The sequence below is a fragment of the Panthera onca genome, chromosome E1 (genome assembly GCF_046562875.1).
Source record: "Panthera onca isolate mPanOnc1 chromosome E1, mPanOnc1 haplotype 2, whole genome shotgun sequence".
NCBI lineage: Eukaryota > Metazoa > Chordata > Mammalia > Carnivora > Felidae > Panthera > Panthera onca.
The window spans coordinates 13824435-13836577 of record NC_138352.1 but is presented as its reverse complement, the minus strand read 5'-3'; the positions used below and the strand labels follow the sequence as shown (position 1 = coordinate 13836577).

At 64.2% G+C, this 12143-nt stretch overlaps 1 protein-coding gene across 4 annotated transcripts in view; it reads left to right on the top strand.

Annotated features, from left to right (window-relative positions):
- TBC1D16 (TBC1 domain family member 16) overlaps positions 1-11173 on the top strand; it is a 74905-nt gene extending 63732 nt beyond the window's left edge. For all 4 annotated transcript variants that reach the window (XM_078438051.2, XM_078438049.2, XM_078438050.2 and 1 more), the window contains 4 exons: positions 535-721; positions 2517-2696; positions 5278-5424; positions 6279-11173. In XM_078438051.2, coding sequence (XP_078294177.2) covers positions 535-721; positions 2517-2696; positions 5278-5424; positions 6279-6527 — 763 coding nt within the window. In that variant the 3' untranslated portion in view covers positions 6528-11173. The remainder of the gene's footprint in view (positions 1-534; positions 722-2516; positions 2697-5277; positions 5425-6278) is intronic.
- Positions 11174-12143: the final 970 nt, after the last annotated feature.

The following is a 12143-nucleotide window of genomic DNA, read 5'->3' as shown; positions in this document are numbered from 1 at the left end:
AGAGGGACATTAGCCACTGTAGGCTGCGTCAGTCAACATCGCGCGGCCACGGCGTCCCCGGGAAGTCCTGTAGGCCCCTCCCCGGGTACCAGCAAGGCCGCCCACTCCCCGGGGCATCCGCCAAGCCTGCCTTTGCTTGGTTCACACTAAGCCCGGGGGGAGCCTTCCCCTGGCGGTCCTCCAGCCCATAAAGCCACACAGAGCCCGAGGCTGGCATCTTTGACCTTACGCTGCTGCCTGGCAAATAACTGCACAAAATTAGCAGCCCATAAAAGTGTCCCCGCCAGCCCACCCTTTGTCACAGGCAGGCACTGGGAAGAACATCGGACCCACACTCCTCCCCTGGGGGTCTGGCCTGTAGGCCACTCCGTTGCCTTAGAGTCTGAAGACAGTCCCCAGAGCGGCCTTCCTCGCCCTGCGATCGAAGCGAAGGGGGGGATCCTTGGCAGCCCCGGCTCCTTCCACCCTGGGTGACATGCCACCGAGGGTGCGGCAAGGGCGGGCTGCACTGACTGCTCTGCACTGTGTCGCCAGGAGGATCCTGCTGAACTACGCGGTCTACAACCCCGCCATCGGCTACTCCCAGGGCATGTCAGACCTGGTGGCGCCCATCCTGGCCGAGGTCCTGGATGAGTCAGACACCTTCTGGTGCTTTGTGGGTTTGATGCAGAACACGATCTTCGTCAGCTCTCCTCGGGACGAGGATATGGAGAAACAGCTGGTGAGGCTTGGGGCCGGGGGTCACAGTGTGCCGGGAGAGAGCACACCTCCCGCCGGGTCTCCGTGGCCACGCGTGGCGTGGCTGCTGTGGGTCAGGAAGCAGAAAAGCCAGGGTGGGCATTGCCTATGGGGCCTGGGGGCTTAGCCCCGGCCGGCTCCCTGGGAGGAACACACGCTATTCCGGAGTCCCGCGATGCGGGCTGCCACCCCCACCCCATGCCCCCTGCAGGCTGGGCTGTGCATCGAGGCCCCTCCCCTGGTGGCCTCCCGCCTCCCTGCAGGTGGCATCCCAGCCCAGGCTCCCTGGTGGAGTGAGGAAAGGGAGGCCCATCACACCTGGCCCTGTGCTTCACAGAATGGGTCCTCGGGTGCATCCGGGCTGCTCCCTACACAGTCCGAAGCCGGCAGGACGCCTGAGTGGGCAGGAATGGGAGGCTCCTGAGGCCCCCTGGGCAGTCGCCACACCCCATCCGAGGCCGCAGGCCTACCCTGCGGCACCCAGCCAGCTCGCCCCCTCCTCCTGCCCCCCCCCCCCACCCTGCACAGACCAGGCAGCTGTGTGTTCCAGTCACCCGCCGAGTGCCGGGTGGAGGGCACCGGGATGTGGTCTCAGCTCCCCTGTCCCAGAGACAGCCCCGGCCTAGGAGCTGGCGGAGATGGGAAGTGATGCAGGCAGATCAGGCCGACCCTGTAGCACTCGGGACCTGCCCAGACTCGGCTGAGCACAGGTTCGGGCACTGACACCGTGCGGCCGGTCTTGTGGGAACGGATATGTCCCGTACAATGAGGGAGGAGCTGAGTGGATCGGCTGGAATGCCAGGGCCAAGGACTGACTGAATGGGAGCAGGGCACAGCTGGGGACCCGCAGACGGGTGGGGGGAGGGGGACCAGGATCCGGGAGGCAGGGCTGGGAGGGTGAGGGGTGCCTGGGTGGGGGGGTGGGGACGTCCGGCTGGGAGGGGCAGGCCGCATTGTCGGTCTTGACCCTGTGGCGAGCCGGAGCGTGCAGAAACTGGCCGGTCAGCAGCAGCCCCTACGAGGGCCAGGACCACCCCAGCGGCCGTCTTGAGTGGGAGGGTGGGCTGCTGGCATGGGAGGGGCCTGTGAGCCACGGAGCCTTGCCCCAGGTCCCCCTGCCCCCGCTGCCCTCTCTCTGCATCGGCTCTGTGATGTCAGTTTCCACGGCACCTGGGGAGACAATTACGGGGTCTGACACGATTCGCCCCAGACGGGCTCACGCAGCACATGGCCCCGTGACTCATTATCTGCCGGAGATGATTTTCTAATGGCGCTGGAGTCAGCCTCCATGTTGTCCCACGTCACCGGGTGGTGACCTCAAGCGCAGGAATCGAGTGCCCTGGGGTTCAGAAACGCCCCCTCCCTGCTCCAAGTCAGCTCTGGAAGATGATGGGTCTCGGAGGGGGAGGTGGTTGGGCTGGCGGGGGGCGGGGCCCACACATCATCTGCTCGCCTTCACGGGAGGAGGGGTGTCAGAAACAGCCCCGTGTGGCAGCTGTGGCCCGGCGGAGCCTCCCACCGCAGCCGGGCACCTTGCTCTGCCTGGCCCTGCCAGGGCCACGCCCCCAAGTGATCGGAAGTCTGGGCTAAACTAGCCGATTGCAGCAGCAGATTAAAGTGAGCGGGTGCAGGCACGGGCCGCCGTCGGAAGCCCGGCGCTCGGCATGCGCGCTGCTTGGGTGGGTGGGGGGGGGGGGGGGGGCCGGAGGAAGGACCCCCGTGGGAGCGGGCGCCTCGCGTGGAGCCCGCGGCCTCACCGGTCCCGGCCCCGCCCCCAGCTCTACCTGCGGGAGCTGCTGCGACTGACCCACCTGCGCTTCTACCAGCACCTGGTGTCGCTGGGCGAGGACGGCCTACAGATGCTCTTTTGCCACCGCTGGCTGCTGCTGTGTTTCAAGCGCGAGTTCCCCGAGGCCGAGGCCCTGCGGATCTGGGAGGCCTGCTGGGCCCACTACCAGGTAAGCCCGCGCGGGCGCCGGTCAGCGTCCGCACCCCGCAAAGAGGGCGGGGGCCCGCGCGCCTGCTGGAGGGCCCCCTCCTCTGCGGCCCCCGCCCCCGGAACCCACACGTCAGCCCCGCGCTCGCAGCTGCCGGCTGGCCCCGCGGGGCTGGCTTCAGACCTGCAGCTCGCCTCCCCAAACCGAGATAGACGCGGCTGCCCGCTCGCTGGGCCCATTGCCACCTTCTGGGGCCGAGCTCCCTGCTGCCACAGCCACTCAGTGTGAAGGACGGCATCACAGGGTGAGCAGGCCGCCTGCGGCCCAGGACGCCTGTGCCCACCTGCCAGGCCCCCCGGGCCCGCCCCGCCCTCCTTCCTTGCTCAGGACGGCTCCGGGAGAGAGCCCGAGACCCTGCGTCCCCAGCAGCCCCTCTGGAGGCCCCACCGTCCCTCTGCACATTTTCACTGTTATTAGCACCTCTTCTGCAAAGCCCCTGAGAGCCTGTGGCCCTGTCACAGGGCGTTAACGCCCAAATTAGCAACAAGCCGGCGACGTTAAAGGATGTGCAAGTCTCTTGGAATCCATCAGTCTTTAAAAAAAAAATAGTATTGACGCTTCCGGGAGGTGGCCGGGATCCCTTCTGCAGGAGCCGGCTCTGTTCTCACTGTCAGCCCGGCCGCTCCTGTCACACAGGCCTTGCAGGTACGTGGGAGCCCCACCGGCCCGCAGACACGTGCCCCAGCGTGCCCCGGCCTTCCTGATGTTGCTGGAGGAGCATGTCTGGGGGCAGCGAGTCCAGAGACACACGGCTGGTGCCCCAGGCCGTCCATGTACTCGCCCACCCGTGCCCTCTGCCCGCTCTCGCGCCCCTGCCCCTGTCTGACTGCTGCCCGCCTGGAGCGTCGTGCTTGGCGGGTACGTTCGGGGCGAACTCTCCGCGTTCATCAAGGGAACCACTGGCACGGAGGGTCCAAGACGTTGGATCACGTCGTTTTTGTAAACCGTGTCCTCTTCGCAAGGCTTCATCGTGTGCTTTCCCAGCAGCGAATTGGCCGCCCTCGTGACGTCACGTTTAGGCTGACGTCACGAGTGAACTCGAGTGTCGCCCTACAGCCACAGCCACTTCGCAGGGTGATTTTCATCGCTGTGCTCTAGCTACAGCCCGATTGCACAAAATCTCGTGAAAACCACGGGAGAAGCCCACGTGGACATCTCTGGTGGCTGCCACCTTGCCTGAAGTTCACTAAACAAGTTTACGTCCGCGTTGGCCTAGTGTCTTGATGACATTGGCCCCGGGGGCGTGGAGGTGGTCCCATAATGGTAGTGGGGGTATGCTTGTCAAGAGTGAGCGCCACGGTGGGGGGAGGCTCCTTTGAAGCGAACCCTGAGAGAGAAAGGCTTTATTCTATCCATTTTCTATTAGCGTGGGGCAAGGGGGCTAGGCTGCCCCAGGCCTTGTCCTGAGAATGAACTTAGCTCTGTCCTGCTGCCCGGCCCTATTTAAGACATGCCTCGCCTCGTCCTCCCGACCTTTCCTTCTCAGAGGAGCTGGACACCCCCTTCCTGGAACTCCGCTGTCTCCCACCCCAGCCGGAGCTCACATAGCTGCAGAAGGAACGTTCTGAGACCAAGCGAGTCCATTTCGGATTAGTTCAAAGGCAGGGGCCAGGCAGCCTGGGGGACGGTCTGTCCGGAGCAGGCCGGGCACTGGCTGTTAGCTCTGCCGGAATTGTGGGCTCCGCCCGGCCCAGTCTAGCTGTTCCGTCTGGCTGGCGGGTCGACGCTGGGAGACTAAACACGGGCTTCCTGCTGCTGCTTCCTCTTCCTCTGCCCTTGGGATCGAGGTGGAGTCAGAGGCGGGGCGCTCTCAAAGCGTCCGGGGGGTGGGGGGGGGAGAGCACACAGAATGCACCCCGGTCAAGTGCCTGCCCCCCGGGTGCCGGCTTCCTGACGCGTGCCTGGCGTTGCCGGGCAGTGGTGGGAGGCGGTCTCCAAGGAGGACAGCAGGATCCTCGGAGGAGTCCTTGCAGAGTCCACGAAAGACAGCAGGATCATCGTAGCACTCCCCGGGGGCCGTCAGGAAGCTGTGGTGCTCCTCTCCGTGAGGATCTTCTCGATTTCTTAGCAGGAAACTTAGGGGTCATCTCTGGGGCAGAAGTTGGGATGTTCAGCCTGGAGGCAGGAAGACACTGACCAGTGGGTGGCCGCCAGAAAATTCTCTCTTGCTGGCGTGCCCCACTGCCCACCGGAGCGTATTCTGACGCAGCCTGAGACACGCACCTTTGTGAATAGACCGGAATGAGCCCAGGCCAGACTTCAGAGGGAGCGCGTTCTTTGCCTCCTGTGACCGAGTGCGTCCAGAGGGCTCCCCACAAACACAGCAGCAGCCTGTGGGGAGCACGCGCCCCCATCCCCTTGTCCCGTCACTGCAGCCCTTGGGTGTGGTGCTGACACTGGCCCATGTGCAGGTGGGGAAACTGAGGACAAAAGAGGCTTGCGGCTTGCCCCGGGCCACGTGAACCCAGACAGCCTCGCGCCACACCTCTGCACTCAGCCTCCACCTGGGGCCTTGGCTGAACCCTACTCTCCTCCCCCTCAGACGGATTACTTCCACCTTTTCATCTGCGTGGCCATCGTGGCCATTTACGGGGATGACGTCATTGAGCAGCAGCTGGCCACCGACCAGATGCTCCTGCACTTTGGAAACCTGGCCATGCACATGAACGGGGAGCTGGTTCTCAGGAAGGTGAGCGTGTGCTTGCCCCCCCACGTGGCCCCACCCAGCAGGCTTGCGAAGCCCCGCCCATGCACCAAGCCCCGACTCTCACTCAGCATCCCCCCAACACAGGCCAGGACTGCACGCAAAGGCCCCGCCCCCACGTGCAGAGCCCCGCCCCCCCACAAGCTCCACCCCCCTCGAATTCAGCCCTAACCGCACACGCTCCCGTATGGGGGGTCCCCGGGGGCTCTCCCCGCCAGGGCCCCTCCCACCCGTCAACCCTGAACCCCACTCAGCCCCCCCTGGAATACAGACCCCGCTCCTACGTGCTCCCTGGGGCTCTCACTGCCAAGGCCCCGCCCCCCCCAATGAAGGCCCTGCCCCGAAGCGCTGGTTGGAGCGCGGTGCTCCCTGCCAAGGCCCCGCCCCCATAGGCAGAGCCCCGCCCCCCACGCCGACTCCCTCCACTCAGCCCCCACCCCGAACGAACGAAGGCCCCGCCCCCACGCGCTGGTGGTGGAGCACTCCCTGCCAAGGCCCCGCCCCCCATGCAGGAACGAAGAGGGAAGACGGTGAGCTTTGCCACCCCCCACTTCCCAGCTCCTGCTGGCGATGCTGGTTGTGTGAGCTTGGCAGCGGCCCTCAAAAGCAGCAAGGAGGGACCCGGGGGTCGGCGCCGCAGCCACAGGGGAGACAGACCCTGCCGAGGCTGCACGGGGCAGCCGTGGGGCAGACGGGGCCCCCGGGCACCACGGTTGGGGGCTGAGTCAGAGGGGTCGCCCTGTCCCCGCTCCCCCTTCAGGTGAAGGCCCCCCCACCCCCAGCCTCCTTGCCCGGGCGGCAGCCCCGCCCACTGCGTGTGTCGTGTCCTCTCTCCGCAGGCCAGGAGTCTGCTACACCAGTTCCGCCTTCTGCCCCGCATCCCCTGCAGCCTGCACGACCTGTGTAAGACGTGCGGGACCGGCATGTGGGACAGCGGCTACATACCCGCCGTGGAGTGCACGGGCCACCACCCCGGCTGGGAGAGCTGCCCCTACGGGGGCACGGTGGAGACGCCTTCGCCCAGACCCCCCAGAGAAGGCAAGAAGGGCCCCAAGATGCCTCGGGACGGCTTCGGTTTCCGCAGATAGGTCGGACTGCCCGCACCCGCAGGTCCTGGGCACGTGGGAGGGGGTGGGGATGGGCCGGTGGAAACACGAGGAAGAAGAGACTTGTGGCAACAGGAAGGGGACCTTTTCGTGTTAATGACATCAGCAGAGCCTCGAAGTGACAGAAGTTAAGCCCCGCCAGCTGCCCAGAGAAGAGTCACCTCCCGAAGCAGTGGGACCAGAGCACACGGCGGTTCCCCCGCCGATGCAGGCGGTCTGGGTCTCCGTCTGCCCCAGAGGCTCCCCCGGCACCATCAGTGACCAGCGACAGTGCCGGGCGATGAGGAAGGACCAGAAGGCCTGTTCAGCCAGCAGCACAGGGGATGCAGAACAGAATGGGGGCCCGGCCCGGCCCGAGACATCCCTGCACGCTGGACACACGTCGTCATCGGGCCCCATTTTCTGAGCAGGCCAGTGTTGCTTTGCACAGCTTCACGGCTTATAGGAAGATGTCTGCAAAAACGAAACAAAACAAAAAACGAAAGCCCGGTGATTTCAGAGTAGAGAGATGTGGGAGCGGTGGAGGGTGTGAGAAGCTCGGGGCTTTGTGTCCGCGTAAATGTTTTATACTCCTGGTATGCCTCGGAAACAGCCCGAGCCTCGAGCTGTCGGGAGCTGTCAGACTCGCCTCCCGTAGTGGAGGCGGCTCTACGTGAGCATCATTGACATTGGCTAAGGTCCACCTCACCGAACACAGCGAGCAGCCGGGGGCCGTGTGTGCAGGCAGGATGGGCAACGTCTGAGGGGAGTGGTGGTGCGTTAAGTAACCAACCGAGACAAAGGCACCCGAAAGAACTAGAAAGATTCCCGCGTGCCCCCGGGCCTGCCCACAGCCTGGGCCTTCCGTAAGTCAGCTTCGCAGGTGGTCGGGCACAGCAGTGACCGCAGCAGTGTAGCCGGCACTCAGGACACCGTCGCCCCTGCCGGGATCTAGCGGTGGACGGGGGGGAGGGTATGGCAGAGTTCCCAGCCAGCCGAAGAGCATCCAGCCAGCCGTTGGCACAAGGAGGCCGCTTCTTGAACCGTTGGGATCGTGGAGGCGGGAACCCTCCCGCACACCCTCGAAGGGTCATCATGGAGACACGGCCCCAACTAAGGCTTCCTCCCGCTCTCAGCTCTCCTCCCTGGAGAGCAAACAACGCTGCTGGGGCCACGTGAAAAAGATGTGTATCCACAGAAGAGAGGAAGTTGCCGGCCCCCTCCCTCCAAACTTCTCAGTCCCCCGTGAGCCCAAGTCCTCTCGCAGGCAAGGCGGCCAACACTGGCATCTCCAAGTTCCCAGGGCTCCTGTCCCAGAGCCTTCTGGGGAGACCCTCCTGGAACCCCCACCCCGGCCAGCAGATCCTGGGGTGCTGGCTGTTTTCAGCCCAGCAGCAGGGTCCAGGCTGGATGGGGGCAGACTTCTCACCTGTTCTGCCTCTGGGAAGAGGGGGGTGCCTTTCCGTGCCGGCCCCCGGTCTGCTTTGGAAAAGGCTTCAGCTAAGCAGGCGCTGTGCCGATCCTGCCGTAGAAACCACATCCACACAAACAGGAGCATCCGTTATCCGTCGCCACGGCGGTGCTGCGTAACAAATGAGCCCCAAGCCTGGTGGTCTCGCATGCGGCCTGAGGGTCAGCGGTTTAGGCTGGGCGCTTCTGGTCTTGGCTGGGTGTGCTCGGGATGGTGACACCCAGGTGGACAGGTCACACCTGGCACTGTGCCGTGCCCCACCGCCCCCTGCGAGCTAGCCCCGCTCAAGGCAGAAGTGCAGAAGCGGAAATGCACGGGCGCCTTCCCCAGCCTTGGGGGAGGCCACACCTGCTGTCATCCCATTGCCGGAGCAAGTCACATGGCCGGAGTCCGCACCCAGGGGTGGGGAGCCGGACCCTCCCCTTTAGCGAGAGGAGCCGCGCAGGGACGGCAAGGGGCTGGGAATTCAGAGGGTGCCAAACCATACAGTCTGCCACCACCTCCAGGAAGTCTTGGTCCAAATGACCCTGTTTGGGAGCCCTCCTGTCAGGGGCATGGCTTCCCCTGTAAAGGCAGGAGATGCCCAAGGGGAAAGAGCGTGCTTCTAGGCTCACCGTCTAGCAGGATAGCATCCGTGCATTTTACTGAGACACCTTGTGCCTTTGGGCTGCTGTGTATGTGTGTGCATGTGTGTGTGTGTGTGTGTGTGTGTGTGTGGTGGGGGGGGTGTCCAGGGAATCCCTCACTTTGGAGGGTCCTGGCTGCAAAGCATTCATGCTGCATCTCCCGGCTCCCGCAGCTCCCCAAGACCCCTTCCAAGTGCCGCCCACCCTCGCCGCCCCCGCCTCACACCCCTGTGCGCCGCGCGGGGCCCCGGTGAGACCTTCGCCTCTCAGAGCAGCCGGTCTCGGAAGCCAGAGACCTGGATGTGCGGGCTCCTGGAGGGCAGGCTGCGCTGGAGGGCTGGGAAGGGCCTCGCAGGGCTCCCTTAATCTGGATGCAATTAGAGGAAACCAGCCAAAAACCCCGCGGCAGCTGTTGCCCCGGGATTATTCCCAGCCAGCAAAAGGCATTAGGGTGATAATTCCGTCATTAGACTTGTAGCCTTCCCACCTCCAAAACGTGCAAATATGGGATAATCAGCCCGGCACGGCCATCCTCCGTGATGCCGCTTATTTAACCCATTTTTTTAAATGACACTTAATGTTATTGGCTGGTGTGCGTGCGCGCGCATACTTAATTTCCCCACCGCTAACGGCTGTGCTGACGCGACACGACGTTGTCGGGGCCCCTGGGAAGAGAGGGAGCCTCTGATGCGCGTGTGCTGGCATGGAAGGCGTGGACGGGGCAGCAAGGCAGGGGCTCGCCAGCCCCGGGGAAGAGGGACGGCGGGGGGGTGGGGGCGGGGGACGCCCAGGCTGGCGCGGTTGGGGCCTGGTTCTGCTGTTCCAGAAGGCTCCGACCCAAGTCCCAGCCAGGAAGACTCGAACTCACGAGTTCTGGGAATTGGTGTCCCTGAGCCGGTCGGTGTGGGGGGAACAGATGCATGAGGAGGGGCCCCCCCGACCACCTGCTCAGGGGAGGGGGCCGTGCGGTCCAGAAGGGGCGGCCCGGCTCCATGGGCGGCCTCGGTCTGGGTGCCATCAGCAGCACGGTGTCCTGATGGGCCGCGTGTCAGGCAGCACGGAGGTTTTCAAGTCCAGGACCTAAAGCGCGTGTCCTTCCGAGTCTGTCCACGAGAGCCCTTCCGGAAGCCCCATGTGGGGTGGGCGGCCAGACGGGAGGAAGCTTCTGGTCCTGAAACGGACGCTTCTCCCGGGCTAAGTGGCGGTGGCTGGCAGATACTGGGGACCGTCGTGGTGGAGGTGATGCTCTGTGGGTTTTGCCTCGTTTTCTGTGAGGTGCCTCTGAGCTCTCTTGGCCCTTCCTTGTTTGGGAGAAGTCGCTTGGAGCGTGGCTGTCCTCAAGGTGATGGGAATCTGCTCGTGGCACTGCCCTGCCCCTGCGGAAGCCTCGATCCTCCGCCTGGCCTCTCCGCCCCTGCAGAGAGGCTGCGGGGTGTCAGGGACCCCTGGGTTCACCCGGCAAAGAGAAGGAAGCCTCTTCCAGTCTGTGTGCCCTGAGTGGGAGGAAGGGAAAGGCGTTCGCCCAGGAAGAACCACTCGTGCAGGGGCACGGACTGGGCCAGAGGAGGTGGCCTACGGCCCAGGGAGGGACCCCTCAAACTGGACCTGCCACATCCCCAGAGACTCGAGGGAACCAGACAGCCCAGGATCCGATTAGCCCTGTGTGTCTAAGCCAGGCGACGAGGCTGTCCCTCGGAGTGAGAACATTGTGTCGGGACATTCCTAGCTCAGAGGGACTTGCCAGTTCACTTCCTCCAAAGTCGTGAAGCCTGAGGCCAGGGCTCCCCGTAGGGGGTGAGCGGTGTTGCCTCTCTGAGCCTCAGTTTCCCCATCTGTAGAATAGGGATGATGGCACCCACCCAACCCGCCTCGCCGCTGGCCTCGGGGCCTCTCCATGTAAAAGCTATGCTAAGGGTGATCTGCCAAGCCCCAGGGGCCTCACCCGCTACTCAGGGAAGAGACCACTGACCCCGGCCTTCAGCAGCCTTGCCCAAGAGCCACAACCCATCCCCCACTCCAGAGCTCTGCCTGCTTTGGGAGTCAGCAAACCCCAAACCTCTCATATGCCCACCTTGCTGCGTGTACCCGGCCGACGGGAAACCTCTCTGTGCCTCTTCTGTAAAATTCACCCCATGCCACCCCACTCCTGCCCCCAAGAAAAATCAGCCACGAACCATAACCTCAGCGACCCTGCGAGAAGCCTATCTGCGTGGGCGTGCAAGGCTCTTCAGCAGGGATGTGGTACGTGGACGTGAGGTCTCACCCCCTCCGCTGGGAACCCCCCCTCGCTGGGACTCTGGCCTCCTGGGTCAGGGCTGCGGGACCAGGGGAGGGGCATCCCTGGGCCTCCAGGGAGCAGGGCAGAGGGACACGCAGCCGGTGGGCATCTGGCCCTCTAAACACATCTCGCTGAGTCTCTAGGAGGGAACATAACGTTTCAGACGCAAAGAGAGATCAAGCCACCTGGCCGTCTTCTCTCCAGCATCTCTCGTTGGCGGGCAGGGGTCTGCTGTTTAAGGGAAAACCTGATGAAATATCCATCCTTTCCAACAGATTACTCTTGTCCACGGTGAGCAATTCTTTGTGTTTTGTTTTGTTCTGTCTTGTTTGTAAATACGATCGCCTGCCAGCCCAGCCCTGCCCCAGGCGCGGGACTGGTCACCGTGACCCCCGGGGTCGCCATGGCCCCAACCGTGCTTCCGGCTCTCATGGATTCCCCTGCAAAGTAAATAAAATCATATTGACGACAAACGTAGGCTGTTTGGCACCTCCGGAAGGTCCGCTGGGGTTCGCCGGGCAGAATCGTGGCAGGTTCTGGTGCTGGGCAAAGAGGGCCTGCACGGAACAGCAAGGAAGGCCAGCAGATGCTTCTGGGCCATTCCGTGATGGGGGAGGGGAAGGGACGAACAGAGGGGAGTGGGGGCAGGAGGGCGGGGGGCAAGGGCGGTCCCGCCTCCATCTTGGAGGGGTCCGTGGGAGCTGACGGAAGGAAAGGCCGGGGAAGGCCTGGGAACCCCCACAGCCGGGTGCCCCGAGACCGGCCCCAGTGCCTCGAAGCACACACGGTGTTTTATTGACACTCAGCTGCCAGGGCTCCAATTTCAGGAAAAGCTGGAGTCTTCATCTGAGAACTTTTTAAAGGAGGCCAACAAGGTGAATTTGACCTTGTTGTGGAGGGCAGGGGGGGGGGGCGGGGGGGGGGCGTTGAAAGGAGAATTCAGGCATCAGCTTCTCCCACCTCCAGCCCCGCTGAGCCCCTCGGAGCCCCACTGCATGCAGGGCGAGGCCCCAGGGGCCGCGGGAGGGGGGCTGGGGGCTGTTCCTGGCTCTCCTGGAGCACGGTGGTGGGGCGATGGGCTCCCCGGCCCCGGCGGCAGTGCCTCTGCATTTCGAGCTGGTTTTCCGCTGTTTTGTGTGTGTGCCTACCAGGGGCGCAGGGAGGGCGGGAGTAGAGCTCCTGACTGTCTACGCCGCTGGGCGTCTCATGTGTGCAGGGTCTGTCTCACCCTCCACCACCTGGCC